Raw genomic sequence first — 23522 nt, forward strand, 5'->3', positions numbered from 1 at the left:
TTGTCGAGATATTCGCCACGCCTTTCGTAAAATCACTAAACAAAACACAACATCTGAATTCGGGTCTCGGTTTTCTTGGTATTTTCATGCACCATCTCCAAAAGGATCAAGAAATGAAGAAGACGATTCGAATTATCGAGAGTCGCTCCACAGAACCCCCGGAGGTCCTAACCCTCTACATAATTGACAAGTTCCTTGAGAAGGGGTAATTCATGATAGACTACAAGTTTTTTGCTTCCTTAATTAGTGTGTGTATTCCAGTTTTCTATAACTATTTTTTATGAAATATTCGATGTACACTAGAATGATCTATATGCTGACAGACTAGTTGTTTGTGGTTTTGTTTGTATACTTCTGCCAAAGATGCACACAAAATTTTTACCAGGGTTAAAATATAGAACGTGTACAGAAACATTAATTCAATGTTCTGATTTTTCCATTTTATGTCATGTAAATCAAGAAATTCAATGCATCTCAGATTATTTACTATTGGATACCATTTCATTTTTCTAGATTTTTTCTTGCTCAAACTCATTAAACCAGCAGGCAGCTTGATTAAATGACATAAATAAACTGGTAAAAGTAAGATTAATTTCATTAGTTATGTGATTTATTTATTCAATAATTATTAATCATTGGTTAGAGCCTTTAATTTGTCTATAAATATAAGTGTTGGAATTTTGATGCTTAATGAATGAAAATTAAGCAAATAAATCAATGTGTTTGATTTGGAAAAATTCGAAATGAAGAACGAAGCTTAATGAACGAATATTAAGTTCGGTGGTTCTGAATAAAACTCGAGAAGAATTCATCAAATGTTGAAAGAAACTTAAACGAGTAGTTGGAACGTGTAGGGACGAAAATCAAAGAAAAAAAAATCGCGTGAACAGTAGCTGGCGTGCACCCGCGCGCGCCTGCTAGTGGCTGGCGCGCATGTGCGCGCGCCTGCCGAGAGCTCTCGACAGGCGCTGCCGAGCGCAGCCGAGAGCGCTCGGCAGCGCGCGCGCGTGCAGGCGCGAGCGGGTGCCTGCAGGTCTTCGTTTCCCTTCGAATTTTCTGATGTTTTTTCATTTCCTTGGCATTGTTTGATGATTGTGGTCAGTTACAATGGCCAAGGGACATCCCTATGAATGAAAGATCATGTCTTTTTACATGAAAAACATTAAATGCTTGATATTTTGAAAATCAAACATACATAACATATCATAAGCATATTGTTCTTCTTCCTTCTTCAACAAGAGAGAGTTCATTCATTTCATTGTGATAGAACTTGAATATTTGAGTGCTCATTATTCAAGAGTTGTAGTTGTATCTTGGGAGAAGATTGCCACAAACCTCTAGCACATTGTGAGGGGCAAATTCTTCTTAAGGAGAAAGTGTTCAACACTTGCCTCTACAAAGTCATTCCTTTGTTTTCTTCTTGCTTCTCCTCTCATATTTGAATACCACAAACAACAATAAGTGGGATAGAATCATACTAACTTATTTAATCACCAGATGTAACTTGTAAGAACTACGATAGGAAATATACCGAGAAAAAGAATAAGGGCTAGTCATATTGTCAATTTTTGTTTTTACTCAACACAAAAACATAATATATCATGCACATGCATCGCTCGTGGTTCAAGATTTTTTTATATCATGTCGCATCGCTCATGAGATGATACGATAAAGGTAGTACATTAATCGTGTATCCGATAATATTAATATTGATAATGTTAGTGTGACAAAACATGACTTATTCCCTTGTTTCGAGAGATGAAATAAGAGTTGTACCCTAATCATGTATCTGTTTGCTAAGCTGGATAAGGGCTTATAAAATTAGTTGCTTTAAAATTAGTTGCATTTATTTCTTGAAGTAAAAGATTTCTCAGCCCATTAGTAATGTAACTGGTTTTTAAAACTAGATGTAAATGGAATAGTCAACACGTATCACAAAATTAATAATTAAAGTTTTTTTTTTCCGAAAGTCAAATTCTGGCACTATGAATCTAATCATGTTGTAGTTTCCTTCATATTGTAACTTAGCAAGACTGGGAAAAATAATATAAAAAAAGTACTGCCTTTGAATTAATTATAGCCGACTTGAAGCTACCACGACCGACCGACCGGCCTATCCAACAGTCCAACAAGTCGGCAATGATCACTAGTAAAATAAGAAATTTGAGCAACAAATGCTTAACAAATGCTTAAAAGCAATTGAATTTTGTTTTAAAATTGTAGGCAACTCTTTATTTTCATAGTAATGGAAGAGTTCAATGGCTATAATAAATGTTCTTGGCAAACATTTTAACAAACCGATCCTAAATTATTCTAATCGAGGAGGCATCGTTGATTTGTACTTGTGGAGAATGACTTTCAAGTCTTGGGAGTGCCTCGTCTAATCGGCACTGGATGTGAGGAATCAACTGACACGAATAAGGGTAACTAGAGAATGAAATTACTGAGGAGTACCAAGTAACGCTAGATACAGCAAAACCATGATATTTGAAACCAAGGGAAAATAAATAGGATCCAGAATATGTACAAGAAACACAAGTTTAATTTTCTCGTTCATATGTACATACCCAAGCTTGGTTGAAAAATTACCTGCTCTTCAAAAGGTTATCAGACGCTGGTCGCATTTTGAACCGAGAAAAACATGCCAGTTTTTAGTGGAAGCAGACACCGATAAGAACCTCCACCATCAATAAAACCACTCAGCCATTTGATTCTGTGAGAGCCAACGGGAAAATCAGAAACATCGAGCAAACAAGAGGCGAATCCTTGCCCTTGTTCGTTAAGTTCGAAGGACACACATTCAGTTACCATGCGACGATCATCATCTTGGTCTCTGCTACTCTCCACAGGGCCAAAGACATATCTATACAGCTTTTCATTCAAGCCCATCATATCATCAAGTTCTTGATCTTGCCCGCTGAAGTGGGCTTTCCCTTTACAATCTCCAATTTCAGTAATCTGATAATGTAGTTTACAGTTGAGAATGCAACAGACTTTGGCAAGTGGACCTCGCAGGCCAGATGGCAAGTTTTTCAATTGAAAACACAAACTCAAGGAGAGATGGAACCCTGACAAAACGGATATATTGTTGAGGCTTTTACCATCCGCATCAACCACAAAGAGCTCAAAGGAAGCAGCAGGCCTGAATTGTGTGTACAATAATTAAAATGATTTAGACAAACATCAACACAGCCTAAGCCTAAGCCTAAGCCTAAGAAGTTATACAGACGCTTTAAGCCGTAAAAGTTCAAAACAAAAATTTGAGAATATAAGGCCGAGAGGCCCAGCTTCTATGCCAGTTAACACTAACTTTGCCCATGTAATGAAATAGATTTTGTATTTGACAAAGAAATTGATCTCTTTCAAACACTATGATATTAGTAGGACCGCTCCTTTATCAATATAAACATTTTGGCATATGCATAATATTAAAGAAAACAAGATAAACTAGCCTCTTGTGGTTTAGAATTTCTAAGTAATTCTTCTTTCAACATACCTGACTCGAAAAAAGTGATTCGGAGCTCGGAAAGAGATTGAAAACAATTTTGAGATAACATTCAACAACAGTAGACATCCATCGTTAATAATCTGAACGATTCCATCACCATATTGTTGCACTTGGCTTGCCTCTTTTTGCAAGGAAACAATCCCTGTAATAGAATCCTCACAAAGTTTGTGCATGACTCCAGACTCATAACCAGCAACTGAAATTTGAGTTTGAAACCTTAGAAAATTATGGCCTTTGTAGTTCCCAAAGGATTTCAAAAGATAAAGAAGATCTCTTCTTGTATGAGCATCCTTTTTCCTCAATCGCCCAACCAAATTTTGTACAAGTAAAGCATGGAATTGATCTGAGTTTTCAGATTTATAAATTTGAATTTTTTGTGAAGAATGCAACTTCAGAATTAGGAAAACAAAACCAGCAGTAAAGGCCAAGAGGGAACAACTCAGTGCAAGTGCTTCAATAATCATTACACTCTGCCTATCCATGCCGATGGAAGAGAGAATCAATAAATCCAACTCTTGAGCTAATTTCTTCATCCGGTAGGAGACCTCAGTCAACGTGTACATCAATGAACCAAAAGTGCGAGATGTAGAATCGCATGGAAACAGAATACATCTTTCCAGTTGTTCAATGGGTGGAGGGCCATCTCTAATACAAGAAATTGTGTCCAATAGCTTCATCACATCAATAACAGTTCCTAGGAACTTCGCCCTTATGGTTAGAAACCATATTTGGAAACTCAAAAGATGACCCATATCAGAAGTTTCTAGTAGTTCCTCTGATGATAGAAGCATATTGTGAGTTCCAAGAAGAATATCCATGTAATTGTGTTTGACCTTCCAGCCAATGCCTTGTCTTTCAGCAAAATTAATTTCCGACAGGCAACTAGAGGTGCTTTGGTCAAGTAAAAATAATGATTGCATCTGCTTTTCCGAGGTTGAAAACCGAGCCAAGGATTTCAACCAGCAGAAATAGGAAGCAGACTTAACCACTTGCACGAGTTGTTCAAATATAAAAGCAGCGGTGGACCATGCTCCCTGACATGCAGCAACTTTTCCAACTTTATAAGCAGACCAATAACTGTTACTTCCCAATATCTTCTTCACCCAATTAATAGTGGATATATCAGGCTGAAGAACTGCATCAACATATAACGGACTCGAGTTTTTACTGGAAGACATACATTTTTCTGTCATATCGATGTAGTTGACATGCAAGTGCAACAAGAGGAAGTAGTTCATGCTGGTATCTAGACCAAAATAACTGCAGTGAATCATATTTTCTGCCTGAAGCTTCAACGCCTCCAAAACTTGGTAGATTTCAGTATCAATTTCTCCCATATTTTTCAAGCAAGCAACTAAAATTTTTGACACATAAAGCACAAGGTTTGATTTGATTGGCTCATGAGTTGTGGAGGCGGTTTCCTCAGTGTCCACAACATTGTCAAGCTTACTTGTTAGTTTACCTATGAATAAGTGTATTTCTTTCAGTAATGTGAAACAAAGATAAGAATGCTTTTCAACCAGGATAAATAAAAGGTTAAGAAAGCTTTTAATCTCAAGCTCTGAGGAAAACTCATGCTGCTCAACTTCCACCATTGGTGTTAGCAGGAAAAGGATTCGATCTAAAGCAAATGAGATCACCTTGCAAGCCAGGCTGGTACCAGTTCTGCTCGATTTTATATCAGCTCGTCCCAAAACCTTTTCAGAGAGATCGGACAGAACACTAACAGCTAACACTCTGATTGACACAATGGATGATTGTACCATATTCTCAACAACCACCAATAGCTTCAGAAAAATTTCAGGAAGCTCCATGCAAGATATGGTGGATGAATAAAGTAGAAAAACCTGCATAGAATCATAACAAATGAGACTCGTAGAAAACAGTGTCATGATTCCGTATGAGAAGAATAGGAAAAACCTTATGTAAGACTTTAAAAGTGTCACGCTGCTGTATGACTGGAAACTCAGATTTGTTTAGAATCTCAAATAACTTTTGGACCATGTCTGCACTTGAAGAAAAATTCCAAACTCCTCTTGCTAAGATGAAGAGATGACATCTCAACGACGTAGCTCGTAAATGCAAAGATCTATCTTCACTCAGAAACATTGTAAGCAATTCTACCTGCAACCGGAAAATTATCATGTAAACAATGGTGGATAAAGCAATTAGAGAAAAATTAAACATTTAATCTCTGAACCACAGGCCACAATAATCAACGCGAGACCTCTCTAACAGATCAACTGGGTTGGAATTTTGCTTCGATCAAACATATTTCAGTTTTAGTTTTCACAACCATCATATTCTTAACTGAGAGCAGCTAGCAGTAAATTAAACAACCTTGAATTGTTGAAAGTCTAAGCAGAAAAGAAATCCCTGCAAAGGTATTGAAATTTGGTATCTGCAATAATCCAGAAAAACCTATCCGTGCAATTACTCGGATTTGCGCACAACAATCTATCACTTTGCATTATTTTCCTGCAGCACAACATTATGGAGTCCTTTCTTTCTTCTTAATTTCACTGTAGCTTTAAAGTATTCATTGGGTATAGGGAAGATAAAAGGTGCCTCATTGAACCCTTGACGTTTTGAAGTTACATGAGTAAAGTCATGGTTTTAATACACAAAATAGAAAAGCAAATTGATATCTTAACTACAACTCAAAGCTTCGATCTAAGAGCAATAATAAATAAAACATAGAAGTAACTTGTACCTGACTGGGAATCAATAATAAATAAAACATAGAAGTAACTTGTACCTGACTGGGAATCAAAAGCTTCCAACTAAAAGCAATTCTGGACAGTGAAATCAACATAATGGCAGAGAAGTCATCTTCTGAAGAATCCATTAGAAGCTTGTAACCTGTCTGTAATGAGTAGTTAAAAAGAGCAATGTGCCCGGACATATCAAATCATCACAAGCTTGTAATGAACAGTTATAGAGAGCAACACGCCCTTACATGTTGAATTCTATCTGAAGATCACGCAAACTATACATGCAAGTTCAATTGACACATGTCCACACGTGGCACAAGGCATCTTATTTTAACAAATTTGGTCATAGAAAGATAGAAATTTTTACAAAGTCTTGATTTCAGAATTTTCTCCTGAAAGCATGCTTTTTGGATTAATATGCATTAATTCCTTGAGAGAAGAGATATATCATGAAATAGGAAAATAACGAAAACATGAACTTGTCTGTAGGCGTAAAGAAAGGTGGACAAGATTCTGAACCTTATATGCCTTATCTGCAAGTGAAAATGAGCACCACATTTTGCAAAATTTCCGTGCTCCTGCTAACTTTACGTCCCTTACTATCTCTGGTGATTTCAGCATCGTGGTTAGCATCTCCAAGAAAACATTCCCAAAGTCATCTGCCAATTCACATAAGCATCCAGCCGCAAATAAAGAGGCCTTTACCTGCAAATACAATAACAATTTGTGCATAATCATAAAACAAAGAGCAAACTGAAAAAATCAACATATGATGTGCACTGTTAGCGTGTTCATGCGACCCAAGCACGTGAAAAACAAATAGCTTTTCATGATAGAAACCCGTAAAGCTAAGTACTGCAACGTGCAAAGTGCAAACACTATGATCGAAAACTATACTGGGCATGGGCATCTAGCCACTTAGGTTGAACTATAGACTCCTCAAGAAGTCACAGTAGAATCAATAGCATAATCAATTGAACTAATACAAACACCATTACTGAAACTCCAAATTCCTGGCAACTTAAATAATTTACCTCAAGAACATCACTGGACACCAAACTGGACAGCACTATGTACCTTATATCCGCACAATCTTTAGCAATATTAGCCCAGCAACCAAACATCAGCAAGGCCGAAACTCTTTCCTCAGCATCCCCGTTATCAAAAACTTCTTTTACTCTCCTTAACAACTCCAAGTAATTCTCCAATTTATCCTTGCTCAAAATACCTTCCCCGCCATCTCGTTTCCTCCACCTTCTAAGTCTCAAGAAAAGTTTCACAACCTCGTTTTTAGTCTGTTTGTTTCCTAATCTAAATGCGTCTGCCATACGCAGAAAAATGGAGTTCAGAAAAAGCTTCTCCTCACCGGGAATTAAACCAAACAATCTATACTCTGCAACCACCGTTGGTCTCGATTCCTTGATCCACCACTCAAGATGAGTACCGATTTCTTCCAAAGCTTCAATATTTTTACCTGAACAAGTCATAAAGATTCAAAACACACAAAAAAAATCTAAACAAAAATTCAATTTTTCGAGAGTCAATTACCAGGTTCTTTGGAACGTAGGTTTTTGTGAAGCTGAATGCTCCACTCCATTGCGCATGCCGCCGGAATTTTCTCCATATCTACATACACAACAAACAACACTAGAGAGTGAATTTTCTCTTCGGCGAAATTTTTGGTGCGCAGGGGGTGGGGAGCGGGAGTGGAACTGTTAAAGATTGTAGAATCGGCCCGGTTTATGGCCAAGCCAAGACTATCCCGGTCCATTTAATCGGGGTTTTTCCCAAGGGGCCATGTTTTCATTTTAAGATTAACGAACTGGGCCAGATAAAGATGAAGCCCAATCCATTTAATGAGGTTTTACCTAAGGGGCTGTAACAAATTAGGTCGGTTCACGATAAAGCCCAAATAAGCTCAATCCATTTAATTGGGGTTTGAGACTTCGGCCCATCTTAAATAAAAAAATTGAGCGATTCATCTAATTGAGGTTATTTCCTAAGAGCTGGAGTATGAGACCTCGGCCCCTTATTTTAATATGGTAAACAATTGGTCCAGATAACACTGAAGCCCCAATTAGCCCAATACATTTAATTGGGGTCTTTTCCTTTTGAGACCTTGTTTTCAGACTGTAAACGTTGGGCCTGATACAGCGAAGCCCAAACTATCCAGATCCATTGATCATAAATCTTTACTAAATCATTAATCAAATAAAATCTTAAAATCAAACATATGCACATGATATAAGTATCTTCTGAAACATCTAAAAAAATTATAATTTTATTAAACTACATTTAAACAAAACAAAATTCATATAAAAACTTGTAAAATAACAAAATAAGTAAAAACGAGCTTGTGGTGCGGGCCAGCCCGCAACCCAGCTCAACCGGCCATAAGACGAGACGATGATTTCCATTAGATTACCAACCTAGCCCAACCCGCTTGGGTCACGGGTTAGGCCGACAGATCTGCTTATTAAAAAATTGAAAAGATATTAATAAAAAAATTTTAATAAAATTTTTTAAATACAAAAATGCTAAAAATATTTGAAATTATAAGAAAATGAATCTTAATCAAATAGTTGAACTAATATTTTAAAAAATTACTTTAAAAATTTAATAACGTATAAAGTTAATTTATTAAATAAAATATGAAAAAAAAAACTAAAAAAATAATATTACAAAATTAATTACCATTAAAATTCATTCAAAGTAAACCAAATAAAAATTAAAAATATCTATCTGAAAAAAACTTCAAAAAACAATTTTAAAAAGAATAAAATAATATGATGATGAGCCGGCCTGCCCCGCTCTAACCTAGAACCCATGCGGGCTCAACCCGTTTGGCCTTTCTCAAAACAAAGTTTATTGCATGATCTTAAATCACACCGAATTTACTCGTGATTAACGAATGATGGATTACGCTGTGAGATCAATAGCATGTCATTATAACGTGAGACAAGACTCATTCAGATTTAATCCTCCACCTTTTGTTTTAAAGTCAAATCTATCCTAATTGTATTCACTTTAATCTCTGTGTTTTTATAATCTTAATATTCAATTTCCTCACTATGTCTTGATTAGTACAATATTTCCAACTTCGCGCCAATCATACATAAAATTCTAGCAATTAATTAGGAATTTAACTTAAATTTAATATATCAATTTTCAGAATATTTTATTATTTTTAGAAGAAACCCATTTATGATTAAAAATTTAAAATTAAAAAAATATATATTAAAAGGGGGTTGAAGTCAAATTGATATTGATTTGGCTCTAACATTGCAAGCGGTAAGTAACTTGGTGACTAAGACTCGATCCAAACTGAGCCGCCAATTGGCTCTATTCCGTGTTCTTAAATCCAAATGTATATATATATTCATGATTCTCTTACAAATTTGACAAACTTCGGAAAAAACAAACAAATCAAAACTTTTCAACGAAAGTCAAATCAACATGGAAACATCAAGTTCAACATCCGACCCTGGTCAACATCATGATGCATCGACTACTTCTCTAATATCACGAAGATTTGCTACGAATGAGCGCAGAATGGTGCACTCCGACGAGGAAGTCATACTGGCATCGAGCCGGCCGAAGAAGCGTGCGGGGAGAAAGAAGTTCAAGGAGACTCGCCACCCCGTGTACCGTGGCGTGAGGCAACGGAACTCGAAGTGGGCTTGCGAGTTGCGAGAGCCGAGCAAGCAGAAGAGGATTTGGCTGGGGACATATCCAACCGCGGAGATGGCAGCGCGAGCACACGACGTGGCGGCATTGGCGCTGAGGGGTCAGACGGCATGTCTCAATTTCGCAGACTCGGTATGGCTACAGCCGACTCCTTCGTCCAAGGATGCGAAAGATATTAGAAAAGCCGCGATGGAGGCGGCCGAGGCCTTTCGGCCGAAGCCAGGGGAAGAAGGCGGCGGCGGCGATGACGGGAGGATTGTTGAGAACGTGGATGCGGTGGAATCAAGAAATACTTTTGGGAACAAGGATATCTTTGAGACCAAAATTGCAGGAGGCATATGTGATCAGGAGGTTTTGATGTCTCCGGAGCTCTTGGATAGGAGCTATAGTTGGGATGACAGGGAAAGTGATGCTGAGATTGAATTATGGAGCTACTCGATTTGAAAGGGACTTATTTTTGTGCCTAGAGATATTTTAGTGGGAGCGCCTTTTATTTGTTGTCATTATTGGTTTTTAGAATGCAATAGGATCGTTTTGAAATAGTAAAATTTTACCATTCGACTATATCCGGTTTTTGTTTTTGATGCACAATTTTTCCATACATATTAATAAGTTCAACAAAACAAATATAACTAAGTTCCAAATTTTAAGAAGGCAAAAACTCGTGTGAGACGGTCTCACGGGTCATAATTTTGTGGGACAGATATCTTATTTAGGTCATCCATGAAAAAATATTACTTTTTATGCTAAGAGTATTACTTCTACTGTGAATATCGGTAGAATTAACCCGTCTCATATATAAATATTTGTGATATCGTCTCAAAAGAGACTTCCTCTTTTAAGAATTGGGTGGATGACAATGACCAATCGACCATTGTGTGTTCACTTGAATATCTTGTTTTTTAAACATACCTAAATATGTCGGTTTAATTGAGTTCACATTCAACTTGCAAGCAACAAAAACTCCCACTAACACTAATCCGATCATTGTATTTTATATTTATTATTATATATTTAATTTTAATAATTGACATTAATGATTACGTACTTAGCCAATATATTAGACATGTAAAGCTATGCTATTTCAAATCTATTGATATGTAATGGTCCGACTGTTTGGTCACCAAAAACAGCTTATTCCAGTTAAATATTTTTAAATATACTTTTTGTCATTTTAATATTTCAACATATCATCTTTATCTAACTTAAAAATAATATACATACAAAATATATTATCACACAACTCTTATAATTTTGTTAGACGAATATCTTATTTGACTCGAATCATGACAAAATATTTACTTTTTTTGTAGATATGGATCAGATCGACTCATATCACAGATACAGATTAGTGAGATCGTGTTACGTGAAACTTATTTGCGTATTATTTACTAATATGCTTTCAATAATAATAATTTTTTTTAACACCATCTCCAAAAGGAATGCTCCATTCTATTCTTGTCAAAACCATTTTGAACTTGTAGACAAACATCTATTATTTTTTCTAAAAATATAAACAATTGAGTAAAGATAAAGGAATAAAGAATAAGAAGCAAGAGGCAAAAACGAGGTTTCCTTTGAGTTGAGAAATTTCGAAGGTGAGTTGCCAAGAAACCGTGTTTTTTCCGAAGGTTAAAAAACAACTGTAAACTCATTGTGTGTTCATTTTGGACCGACTGACTGAATATTTTAAGAATATGTTGACTTTAATTCTCTAATTTAATCCTGGGATGTTCACGTGGAAATCAAATTTGATGATTCACGAGATTATCTTCCTCAGATCCTTCTACTTTCCTCTGCATACAGGATCAGATTTCCTTATGTTCAATAACAAATTTACATGTAATTTGACTAAAAAGGAAAAGATTGGCAGTGAAGCTTCCTCAATTCTGATGCCTTTCTTGTTCATTTCCATTTCAGAATAAAGCCTTTTTGCTAACAAAAATCCAGCCTTTTTCGTTTCCTCCACAGTTAAAAGAAAGCCCACTAATATTAGAAAAACCAATGACTTTTAGTTCAGTTTTCATGTTTTTGATTGGTTAAGGGGAGGAAAAATACAGATATGAAGAAGGAAGATCAAGCAAGGTCTCTCTTTGGGATATCTTTAACAGATAGACCCACTTGGCAGCAGTTCTTGATCTGTTCCTCTGGTTTCTTCTTTGGTTATCTCGTCAATGGCATTTGTGAGGTATTTCACAGTTTTTTTGGGATTAAAAGTAAAATTAAACCCCTTGTCTCCCTTTGAAAAAACTGATTAAACTCTTGTTCCGCCGCTAATTTTGAATATTTGTATGACTACTATGTTTCTTTTCTCTTCTTTTCCAGGAAAATGGGTGTTTGGAGTGTTTGTTTCGAAGAAGTTACTTGTGATTGTAGTTGAGGATTCAAATTTTAATTATTTAATTTAAGTATTATTTTGCCAAGGTTGGTGATTGATATTACCGACTTCACCAAAAAAATCTATCAAAATTTTGGTTTTAAATATTGAGGGTTGATCATGAAAATTTCAATTTCTACTCAAGGAGGTGGCTAACCTTTTGTTTTTACCTATATTTATTTGTAGCCCAGTATTTATGCCCTTTGTCTTTTGCTGCATGTAATGAATTACGAAAGGTAGAGTAAATGTAGCTTTCACTATTTTTTACTGCAGGAGTATGTATATAATCGCCTACAATTCAGGTACGTAGATTAGTACTAGCTTCAACTCATTCTATTTGCACATATTTGATCAAGAACCGTGTTAGGCAATGAATTTTAAATTATGGAATTGCGATGTTTTGCAGCTATGGATGGTATTTTACCTTTGTGCAAGGTTTTGTATATCTGGTGCTGATATATTTGCAGGGATTCACGACCAAGCAAATGGTGAATCCATGGAAAACATATGTCAAGTTATCCGCTGTTCTTATGGGCTCTCATGGACTAACGAAGGGTTCTTTAGCTTATCTTAATTATCCCGCACAGATCATGTTCAAGTCTACAAAGGTATAAACCATTAAATTAGCTAGCCCCGGCATCGATACTGAAGCATTTCACTTAAAAATATGCTCTATGTTTTCTTAAAATATCGCTTTATTAAGTTGAAGCTTGCTTCGTGATGTAACCAACCTGTTTTGAACCGGTTCTGAATTCAAAATTATAAGAACTAGTATTTTATAGGATGGGATCCGTTACAGTTCAATGGACTAGTTAGTAAGCTCTGACGGGGCGGTTCTGGTTTGGTTCTTGTTCAACCTGCCATTTTTAAGCTTCCCTAATCAGGTTTTTTAAGTATTTTTTTTTTCAGAAAAGCATAATTTATTTATATTTAGATTTTTGTGATAGATTTTAAAAGAAAAGTTGAAGCAGAAGCCTAAAAGCCATAATTTTGGCTTCTAGCTTTTTTAACGTTTTATATTTGTTAAAAAAGGCACAACCAACACAATATTTTTGAACGAAAGTGGTTTTTCTGTAAAAATTTCTGCATCCAAATGCATTGCAAAGTTGTTTTAATTTATGATTTGGAAATTCCACAACTGCGAAGAAGAAGTTATGTGTTGGTGCTATGGAGGGTTGCGGTCATACATTTCGCCATTTCTTTCAAGTTCGAATTTGTATATTGGTATCATACAGAACTGGTTATCATTTTACATGTTTCTCATTTTGCCATTCCCTTCAAGTTTCAATCTGTATATTATTAGTGTCTTTGAGAGTTAATGTTCGTTGAATGCTTCATGTTTGGCGGTTTCTTCCGAGTTCCCACCTGTGTATTGGTATCATGAAGTTTTGGTGATCTTTAAATAGGTCATGTTCAGTCATTTCTTTTCACACCAATTTGTCAAATACTTAATGTTCAGCATTTCTTTTGATTCCAATTTGTCAAATACTTAATGTTCAGCATTTCTTTTGACTCCAATTTGTATATTGGCGTAATGGAGAGTAGGTTATTGCCTAATATTTCACATTTGCCGGTTTAAGCTCAAATTTGCATATAGTGTGAATTTATTGAATTCATTTGTTTATTTGTTTGTTGGAGAACAGGTGCTACCAGTGATGGTGATGGGTACATTTATCCCTGGCTTGAGACGAAAATACCCTGTTCACGAATATATTTCAGCAATACTTCTTGTTGTTGGCTTAATTCTTTTCACCTTAGCAGATGCCAACTCTTCTCCAAACTTTAGTGCCATCGGTATTGTGATGATTACAGGTGCTCTAGTCATGGATGCGTTTCTTGGAAACCTCCAGGAAGCAATTTTTACTATGAATCCCGAAACTAGTCAGGTGTTTACAGTTTATCTCCTTTCTTTTTATACAACCATGAGCATGAAACCAGGATGCTTAATTTTAAGAAGTTTGTTAAACAGATGGAAATGCTATTTTGTTCGACGGTGGTTGGTTTGCCTTTCCTGTTGCCGCCGATGATATTGACAGGGGAGTTGTTCAAGGCATGGAACTCTTGTTACGAGGTAAATATTCGTCAATTTTTTTCCTTGGCGACATGTTCCTCATTCCACCTGTTTCATTTCTTCATTACAAGAACAGAAAACAGTGTAGGTTGGATGTGAAACAGAAAGATTTAGTTTGGGAATGCATGTTAATAAGTAGTTACTATCTAGTAGAAATTCAAGCCGTTCAGGCATCCATTTACCTCCAGAGAACAGAAGTCCCGAATTTTGCTTGCATTTCATCTTTGCTCATGTGTTGCAGCATCCTTATGTTTACGGCGTGCTAATCTTTGAATCAATGGCTACATTTGTTGGTCAAGTCTCTGTGTTATCACTCATTGCTTTATTCGGTGCAGCCACGACAGCTATGGTAAGCTTAGTTCCTACCTCAAATTTTTTTCCAAGTATTATTGGAAGATCGACTTTATTTTCTTCGATTACACGACCTCAGAAAACCAGACACATTTTCTTACAGTTGGAGCATTTCAATACAGGTAACAACAGCAAGAAAGGCAGTAACTTTGCTGCTGTCATTTGTAATTTTTACGAAACCACTTACGGAACAACATGGTTCTGGACTACTTTTAATCGCCATGGGAATCGTGCTGAAGCTCCTTCCAGACAGTAAACTTCCCAGTCGTGCAGTAATGCGTGATGCCAGCGCCATGCAGAAGCCACTCGAAAACAAAGGCCATGAAGAAAATGAGGAGAAAAGGCCATTAATCTGAGTTTTTTAATTTATTTGGAATTTTCTTTTATCATATTTTCATTTTTTGGGAAAAAAATTTACAACAAGAGTTAGATTGGTCGAGGATGCGTGGGCTTACCATATTTCTTACTTTGTGATTTTTTGATTTATTCTTCACATGTATAATGTTTCAAAGAAAATATGTATAACTGTGTATTTTCGTGTACACCAGTACGAATTTAAATTATTTTTTGATTGGCAACTGTAAATAATGTTATTTTCAAGTACAACAAAAATGAGCCAGACCAGCAGAAATTTTCAACCATTTTCTTCTCTAAAACTATTCTACCAGTTTCAACAATTTTTTCTGCAATCTGAAAAAATGGGAACCTTTAAATTTAGACTAATTAAAATTCTTGACATTGACTAACAGAACGAAAATCAAGAATGAGTAGTATTTGTTCTATACTCGTCATGTTCTATCATAGCCACAGTTCTTGAGCTAGAAGCAGTGAGACCCCCCACATGACCAACCATTGAAACTTGTAATGCTTCTTCTTCATAAGCCCTTCTCTCCAATTCATCCATTCTTGCCTTCTTTTTCGCATTTACAAACATTGCGATCAGTAACAAACTCAGAAGGAACGCCCCTAACGTAGCTCCGATCGAGCTTCCTATCGCTATCTTCCACTTGCTAGCCCTTCTCTTCAATGGAATCATTGGTGACTCAACCACCAAACCAAAGTGACCGTTCCTCATTGCAATACAAACTTTAGGCCTCATTTGACTTGACAGTATCATCTTTCCATCAGGATCAAAGCTTGCACATAAAGGGACGATCCCCGTTGAGACATGGTATAATGTCGTGTTGCTAAAATCTACAAGGATTGGCTTTCTTCCGGCTTCAATTCCAAGCTCAAATGGCATGCTACTGTTGAAGTTTATGATCCCACTCACACCAATGTTATAGGCTAGTAGGCCTAAAACAGGTGAGATGAGTCGATATCCTGTCAATTCGTAGTTGTTATAATATATAGATGACCAATTCGATCCAAGATTTTGCCGAAGCAATATGACTCTTTCGATGCAAGGATGCACATCAACGCCAACGTTCAAGTGGAATTCTTTGATTCTTGCTCCAAATCTTCTTAGGCTGCCACACCGGTATCTTATGATATCGACATTTATGCCTGAAAGATTTGCTGGTAAGTTGATTCTGTGCAGTTTGCCTGTTCTGAAGTAGTTGTTGTATGATTTGAAAGTGTAATCCCTGATCACAAGATCGAGGAGGCTGGCCGATTGGATTTCTTGAGTTTGAGCTTGTAGGATATGCAAGGATGCTAGTGATATAAGAATCAGTGTGAGAGAAAAGAAAATGCCCATTTAAGGATTTTAGGTGATATTTTTTGCAACAAGGGATTTTTGATTGAGCATGAAAAAGGTCAGCTTTATTTGAATGTAATGAAGGTGTACTTTAATCAGGTGTTGACTGTTTGAGGCAGCAGGCCAGGAATGATTGTCAACCGAGCTAGATGTATAATCTAAGGAGCTTTCTCAATGCGAAAAGATGAATTCAAAGATTTAATCGAAAAAGCGAGAAAAAGGTTGTTATTTTATCTTCTGAGTTAGTGTTGATATAATATTTTAAATATAATATTAGATATTGTTGGTACGGTGCTGGATCATTCCAAAATTTCTAACGTAAGGCCAAATGTTCGAAAAAAGACTACAAGTACAACAAAAATACACTATAATTCGATAATTTAAATGATCAAAACCAGTATGCCAGCTTATAGGATGATTGTTGTACATTTTTTATTTACCAATTAAAAATTGGAGAGTAACATGATGATTATATATTCCTATATCACTTTTTTTTTAATATATATAGAAATGTGGAGTTAATGAATTTAAGGCTCTTCTGTAAAGAGAGAGAAGCAAGGATGGAAGGAATGATTTAGGAGCGTGGTGGGATGATGATAACTAAAGTCGTAAAGGCATGAAAAAAGGAGATCATGGCGTGCTTCGCCTGAAGTTCTATGCCCTTTCTTTACATAAAATTACAAAACATAAATATGAAAATATTTATTGAAATTATATTTTTGTTTTAATAATAATTGTGAATACAATAATAATTGTGAAGATTAAATAACAATAAAATAATATATTTTTGAATTAATATATATCTACATCTAGAGTTCCGAAGTTAACTTTATGACATGTTTTCTTTTAAAAAATTAATGAAGAGTAGAAAAAGGATTACATTTGCTTCATATATCATTTAAATCTCATTGTTAGTATCAATGTTTTCATGACCAAAACGACAATTGTATCGGTCTAGATTATAAAACGATCACGGATCCGGTTGAACCAAGCCTATAAACCGTTTTAGTGGTCAAATCGGACAAAATCAGTCAAGAACTAATTGGACATGTCATGAACTGATTAACTGGTTAAAAACAGCCAGACTAGTTTAAAATTTTTTTAATATTTTTTTAAATTTTGATTATTTCTATACTCCTTAAAAAATACTATTTCTTATAATTAAAATTTTATTTTTTTGCAATATATATGATTATTTGGATTTTGAACTTTGTTAAAAATATTAATTATTAATATTATAGCTTATTTCGATTTTTTTTGTTTAAAAAATATAGGTATAATTATATTCAATTATATGTATGTTGTTTAGATTTTAATTTTTGACAAATATACTTTTTATTATTATTATTTATATATTGATATATATATATATATAAATATCATCTCATATATCAATTTTGTGAGACAGATAATCAAAACTTACCCGGTTCAAGAAAAAATATATTATTTTTTATGTCAAAAGTATTTTTTTTTGTAAATATAGATCAATTCAACTCGTCTTATGTATATAAATATATGAAACAGTATGAAAGTAACGTAAGAAGTTTGGTGGATGATGAAACATTTTTTGTCATATCTAAAATACCCTTATTATTTTTAAATTTCTCCTCCTACTTTAATAATTATTTTTAAATATTATTCAAAATAATCCATAATTTTATTTTGTTTTATTTCTTTATCATATATATGTTTTTTTAGTAATAGTAATAACTTTTTTTCCAGTTTAATTAGATTGTAAAAAATAAAAATACGAATTAAAATATACTATAAATTATTATTATATCCATTTATTTCTGATACACAATATGCATGCAAAAATACTAGTTTAAATAGAGTATCTTCCGGGGTATTATATCTTAATTCTATATATATCATCCATGGGATTGGAACTCGACTCACTGGAACTTGAGATGTTACTCCAACGATGCATCTAAAGGTAAACATTTATCAATACATATATTGTCCATTGATTTTTTCTGGATCCCACACATATTATTAAATATCTTTCTATAGATGTATATTTAAATATCTCCCTTAATGTACATCCTTCCTACGTACAATCAGAAATATTTACAACATGATTATTATGCACATTAAGGGATGGAGTCGTATGAGATGAAAATCTCACGTACGATTCTGGAACGAAGATTCTTTTAATTGAATGTCGACTGTAATGGATGTCACTTGTTAATTGAAAAGTTGTTTTATCTATCTGATTGATGAATCATAAGCAAACAATTCATGGTTCATATGATTTGATTTTCTACAATCTTATGTATATCAACAATGATATTAGAATAGTAGGCTCTCTCTTATGGGCTTTGATATGTCAAAAGCCAGCTATCATTAAATTAGGTTTGATGGGCCTCTAATTTGAGTTGTCCCATAAAGAAACCTATATATATATATGATGGGCCTCTAATTTGAGTTGGCCCATAAATAAACCTATATATATATATATATATATATAATATATATATATATACACACACACCCCCCTTCTTAAATCACCAAATTTTCATTTTTATTTAATAAAATATCATCAAAACCTATTTTAGTAAATTTTTATTTAATCCATAACTAACATATTTTAATAAATATTTTCCATCTTTATCTGTATTTTTTGAGTGTTAAATAACCCCTGACATAAAAATTACTGTAAAAAGTAATTATAAATTAATTTTAATATAATATTTACTTTTTAACAATTTTTTTTTAATATATATAACATATTTGATATCTGATGGGCGATAAACTAAAGTGTAAAAAAATGAAGGAAATTAGAGAAATGGCAAAAAAAATCATGTAAATCATTATTTTCATTTATAAGTAACATAATGTAAGCGTAAATGTATGATAAAATTTTGGTGATGTGCATTAATATATAGTCAGAGATTCAGGACTAGGGATACTAATGAAACAAATCGAACCAAATAATATTAAAATATATATAAGGTTTGAATTCGAATAGAATCAAGTATATCCGAATTCTAGCTCGGTTTGAAACTAAAAAAAGTCTAGAATTTTGGTTGAAATCTCGAAACGTTCGAAATATATATATATATATATATATATATTATATTAATAAAATATTAAGGTTCGCGAGCTGCTCGAAAAATATCGAACAAAATAATTTTTGCTCGAGTTCGGCTCGGAAAAAGTTCGATTATATTAGAGGTCGACTCGAGTTCGATAAGTTCAAAGTTGGAGCTTGTTCGAACTTTACTCGAGTTCGATAAGCTCGAATACGAATCAAATATTTAACAAGTCAATTCGAAAAACTCACAAATCGACTCGATTTCTTTGTATTTTTTATTGGCGGACGACTATTGTACTTTGACTTACGGATAGTTATAATCTAACACAATTAAATAACGCAGGGCCTGATGGGACAAGCCATCTATCTATATGGCTATTAGGAACGTTTCACGTGAATCATACCCGCCATTCAAACTAACCTGCCTAAAAATTCTTTTCGGAGGGTTGGATGCATAATTCTTGTTTAAGTTACTGTTCTATACTATCAATATATACGCAACCAATTAACCATTTTCATGGAAACAGATGCAAAATTAAGCTCGTATAATTCTTTCTTTTACCCCCTCCAATATGTCACCAATCCCACGAGTCGAAATTCTAGCCGGCAGCGGGATCGAGTCGATCCCTAAAGAGTATGTCAGGCCTATAGAAGAACTCAAGAACATTGGAGACATTTTCTTGCAAGAGAAACTCAGTGAAGGACCACAAATTCCGACCATTGACTTAGCATCGGTTAATGCGATGGACGAAGAAACGCGAATAAAATGTCATGAGGAGTTGAGGGCTGCAGCGATGCAGTGGGGCGTGATGCATCTTGTTAACCATGGGATTTCGGAAGATATCGTGAATCGGGTAAAGGTTGCGGGCGAAGAGTTCTTCGGGTTGCCTATGGAGGAGAAGGAAAAGTATGCCAATGACCAAGCTTCAGGGAACGTGCAAGGGTATGGGAGCAAGCTTGCTAATAATGCTAGTGGGAAGTTGGAGTGGGAGGACTATTTTTTCCATTGTATTTTCCCTGAGGACAAAAGGGATATGTCTATTTGGCCAGCGAAACCTGTTGATTATGTGTGAGTTTTCATGCCTTTTCTTGTTACTTTTCATTCATATTATAAAGAACCAACTACTGATATTTGTTGATAATGTGTGTATTTCCAGGCCAGCGGTAACCGAGTACGCAAAGCAACTAAGAGGGCTAACAACAACAATATTGTCAGTTCTCTCACTGGGGTTAAAACTGGAGGAACACAGGCTAGAGAAGGAAGTTGGAGGCATGGAGGACCTCATTATGCAAAAAAAGATAAACTATTACCCAATATGCCCTCAGCCGGAGCTCGCCCTCGGTGTCGAAGCTCACACGGACGTAAGTGCCCTCACTTTTATCCTCCACAATATGGTGCCAGGCTTGCAAGTCTTCTATCAGGGCAATTGGGTTACGGCGAAATGCGTCCCGGATTCTATAATCATGCATATTGGGGACACTATTGAGATTTTGAGCAATGGGATGTATAAGAGCATACTTCACAGGGGTTTAGTGAACAAGGAGAAAGTAAGGATTTCTTGGGCCATTTTCTGCGAGCCACCGAAGGAAAAGATCATACTCAAGCCTCTGCCGGAGACGATTTCAGAGGCTCAACCACCGCTCTTTCCGCCTCGCACGTTTGCAGAACATATAAAGCACAAGTTGTTCAAGAAAGGTGATGAGGGTGCTGCTGATCATGATCAAGAATCCCAGGAACATATAAACCGCAAAATATTGTTCAAGAAAGGTGATGAAGAAGCTGGCCACGATCAAGAATCCAAGGAACGCATAGAAGGTGATGAGGATGCGCTCGTGATCAAGAATCCCAGGAACATATAGATCTCTAGCTATTCAAGAAAGGAGATGAGGATGCTGCTCGTGATCAACAATCCGACGAAAAAAACCAAATAATAAGTTGATTTACAGTTGAACTTCGTTATTCAAGATCAATTGTTTTGTGTTGTTGCTAATTAATTGCATATTTAATATGTTGGTGTACGAGGACCTTGCATCATATTACCGTAAATTTTATTTTTATTCTCGATAATTCATGATATTTGTCATATTACTGAGTATATGAAGTATATTATTGACAATAAAAGTGAGAAAATATGTTGTGATAATGAAGGATTGTATTAGTAATTGATTTATGTTTATGTAAGAAATATGACACATATTAAAAGAGGCGTGTCGTGTAAAAATTGACGATGGCCAAGAAACCTATCATTTTTTACGAACAACAAATACAGCCTCAAATTTTTGAAAAATTGAGACGTGCACGCACCTCTTCTTTGACAATCAAGCTCCCACAATAAACTCGTTGATTGTATGAGATGCCTATAAATAGCAGCGATTGAGGTCCCTAAGCACACACCTCAGACAAGAAAAATATACATCATCTATAGAGAGAGTACAGTGCTTAGAAGTCTTCAATCGGAGGAAAAGCAGAGAAATCAAAAAAAAAATTCAATGGCCGGAGGTAATTCTCGATCCGCTTCCGCGTATTATATTTCATGTTTATATATACGTGAAAACATGATTTTTGAGAAAAAATTCTGACATTTGGTATCAGAGCCGTGATACCTCTGCCTTGAAAATATTTGTTTTCAGATCAAGAACTTTAAGAAATATTTTTTGAAGTTTTACGTAAGAAATTTGAAACTTTAAGTTCGAACATAATAATCATAATAAATTTATACCTGAAAATTTCTTCGGAGAATTTTATTCTTGATCGGAGTTTCAAATTTTGAAATAAGAATTTTTTGAGAGAGAGGAGTATATTGCTGAAGGTTGAAGATGAAGTGCATGCAATTCATTCTGATTCAATCTATATGCAATAACGTATACACATTTAATATATAGAGCCCACTAATTAAACTGAATAACGTGTATACGGAGCCTTCACATGCAATTCATTCAATTGCGATTCAATTATCTTCAGATAAACAATAATGTCGGCAATCAATTTATTATTTTTTTAAAAAATGTGGGACCCACACATTTTGACAATTGCTTGCAATTGTCGGTAATTTTTTTAAAAAAAAATTATTTATTTATTATTATTGATAATAAATACATCATTAATGATTAATGTGTTATTTAGTTATATGAATAATTCAGTATATATATGATATTTTGTTAAATAATTTGTACAAATTAAAATAATTCCAAATTCGACGTAATTTCTAATACATGTTTAGAAATTATTTTTACATGTTTGATATAAAGTCAAATATTATGGATAAGTGTTTGTGTGTACATGCAAATTTAATATTATGTTTGCATTTATTTTTTAAGTTTTTTTTAAATGCAAATTGTATTGAAAAATATTTTGGTAAATCAATATTCACATTATGTTCATATTAAATTATATTGAGTTGTTTATAATTTAAAATAAACATATCAAGTAAGATGTGAATATAATATTTAAAATAAAATATTTCAGATGTTCACAAATGAACAAATAATCCTCACTTTATCACTAGTCTGATAAAGGATAAAAACTGATGAGGAGCCCACATTTTCACGTAAATGTGATCATCACTTTATCACTACTCTGATTGAAGAGAAAAGCTGATGATGAACATATTTGTTCATATTAAGTAAAAATGTGGATATAAAATTAATTAATAAAAAAATTTGGCTTATAAAGATTCATATAAATATGGATAATTAAGTTGAATAATAATTATAAGGTGACGTAAGAAAACACGATATGAGTGAGTTCTTCATAGATCAGTTTAAACTTTAAAAAAAAATAAAAATTGATTGCCGACATTATTGTTTAACTGAAGAGAATTTAATCGCAATTGAATGAATTCCATGTGAAGACTCCGTATACACGTTATTCATTTTAATTAGTGGGCTCCATATATTAAATGTGTATACGTTATTGCATATTGATTGAATCAGAATGAATTGCATGCACTTCATCTTCAACCTTCGGCAATTTATGATATGAGATGCCTATAAATAGCAGCGATTGAGGTCCCTAAGCACACAACTCAGACAAAAAAAATATACACCATCTATAGAGAGAGTGCAGTGCTTAGAAGGC

General features: G+C 34.5%; 5 protein-coding genes across 10 annotated transcripts; 3 read left to right on the forward strand and 2 right to left on the reverse strand.

Annotated features, from left to right (window-relative positions):
* Nucleotides 1-2418: 2418 nt before the first annotated feature.
* LOC142524309 (uncharacterized) lies at nt 2419-7972 on the reverse strand. Of its 2 annotated transcripts, XM_075628232.1 has the most exons (7): nt 7771-7972; nt 7257-7696; nt 6742-6927; nt 6267-6374; nt 5429-5632; nt 3497-5355; nt 2419-3142 (listed from the first exon to the last, which is right to left on the reverse strand). In XM_075628232.1, exons 1-7 carry the CDS (start codon nt 7844-7846, stop codon nt 2608-2610), a joined length of 3408 nt encoding a protein of 1135 aa, XP_075484347.1. In that variant the 5' UTR covers nt 7847-7972; the 3' UTR covers nt 2419-2607. The 2 variants fall into 2 exon arrangements, with proteins under 2 accessions (XP_075484347.1, XP_075484348.1); XM_075628233.1 differs by lacking the exon at nt 7771-7972 and having other exon boundaries at nt 7300-7436.
* A 1650-nt stretch (nt 7973-9622) lies between these two features.
* LOC142524310 (dehydration-responsive element-binding protein 1E-like) lies at nt 9623-10466 on the forward strand. The gene has a single exon (XM_075628234.1). The coding sequence runs from the start codon at nt 9679-9681 to the stop codon at nt 10351-10353; it is 675 nt and encodes a 224-aa protein (XP_075484349.1). The 5' UTR covers nt 9623-9678; the 3' UTR covers nt 10354-10466.
* A 1088-nt stretch (nt 10467-11554) lies between these two features.
* LOC142524479 (UDP-galactose/UDP-glucose transporter 2-like) lies at nt 11555-15198 on the forward strand. 3 transcript variants are annotated; one of them, XM_075628489.1, is made up of 7 exons: nt 11556-12097; nt 12560-12588; nt 12693-12894; nt 13930-14172; nt 14256-14357; nt 14599-14706; nt 14831-15198. In XM_075628489.1, the coding sequence occupies exons 1-7, from the start codon at nt 11972-11974 to the stop codon at nt 15062-15064; spliced, it is 1044 nt and encodes a 347-aa protein (XP_075484604.1). In that variant the 5' UTR covers nt 11556-11971; the 3' UTR covers nt 15065-15198. The 3 variants fall into 3 exon arrangements, with proteins under 3 accessions (XP_075484605.1, XP_075484604.1, XP_075484607.1); XM_075628490.1 differs by lacking the exon at nt 12560-12588 and having other exon boundaries at nt 11555-12097; nt 12754-12894; XM_075628492.1 differs by having other exon boundaries at nt 11561-12097; nt 12235-12894.
* Nucleotides 15199-15335: 137 nt separating this feature from the next.
* On the reverse strand, nt 15336-16564 carry LOC142524480 (uncharacterized). The gene has a single exon (XM_075628493.1). The coding sequence runs from the start codon at nt 16405-16407 to the stop codon at nt 15466-15468; it is 942 nt and encodes a 313-aa protein (XP_075484608.1). The 5' UTR covers nt 16408-16564; the 3' UTR covers nt 15336-15465.
* A 3384-nt stretch (nt 16565-19948) lies between these two features.
* On the forward strand, nt 19949-21620 carry LOC142525485 (anthocyanin synthase-like). Of its 3 annotated transcripts, none has more exons than XM_075629800.1 (3): nt 19949-20513; nt 20602-21149; nt 21269-21620. In XM_075629800.1, the coding sequence occupies exons 1-3, from the start codon at nt 20017-20019 to the stop codon at nt 21310-21312; spliced, it is 1089 nt and encodes a 362-aa protein (XP_075485915.1). In that variant the 5' UTR covers nt 19949-20016; the 3' UTR covers nt 21313-21620. The 3 variants fall into 3 exon arrangements, with proteins under 3 accessions (XP_075485915.1, XP_075485914.1, XP_075485913.1); XM_075629799.1 differs by having other exon boundaries at nt 20602-21140; nt 21213-21620; XM_075629798.1 differs by having other exon boundaries at nt 20602-21620.
* Nucleotides 21621-23522: the final 1902 nt, after the last annotated feature.

Source organism: Primulina tabacum, chromosome 14 (genome assembly GCF_025594145.1).
Source record: "Primulina tabacum isolate GXHZ01 chromosome 14, ASM2559414v2, whole genome shotgun sequence".
Classification (NCBI taxonomy): domain Eukaryota; kingdom Viridiplantae; phylum Streptophyta; class Magnoliopsida; order Lamiales; family Gesneriaceae; genus Primulina; species Primulina tabacum.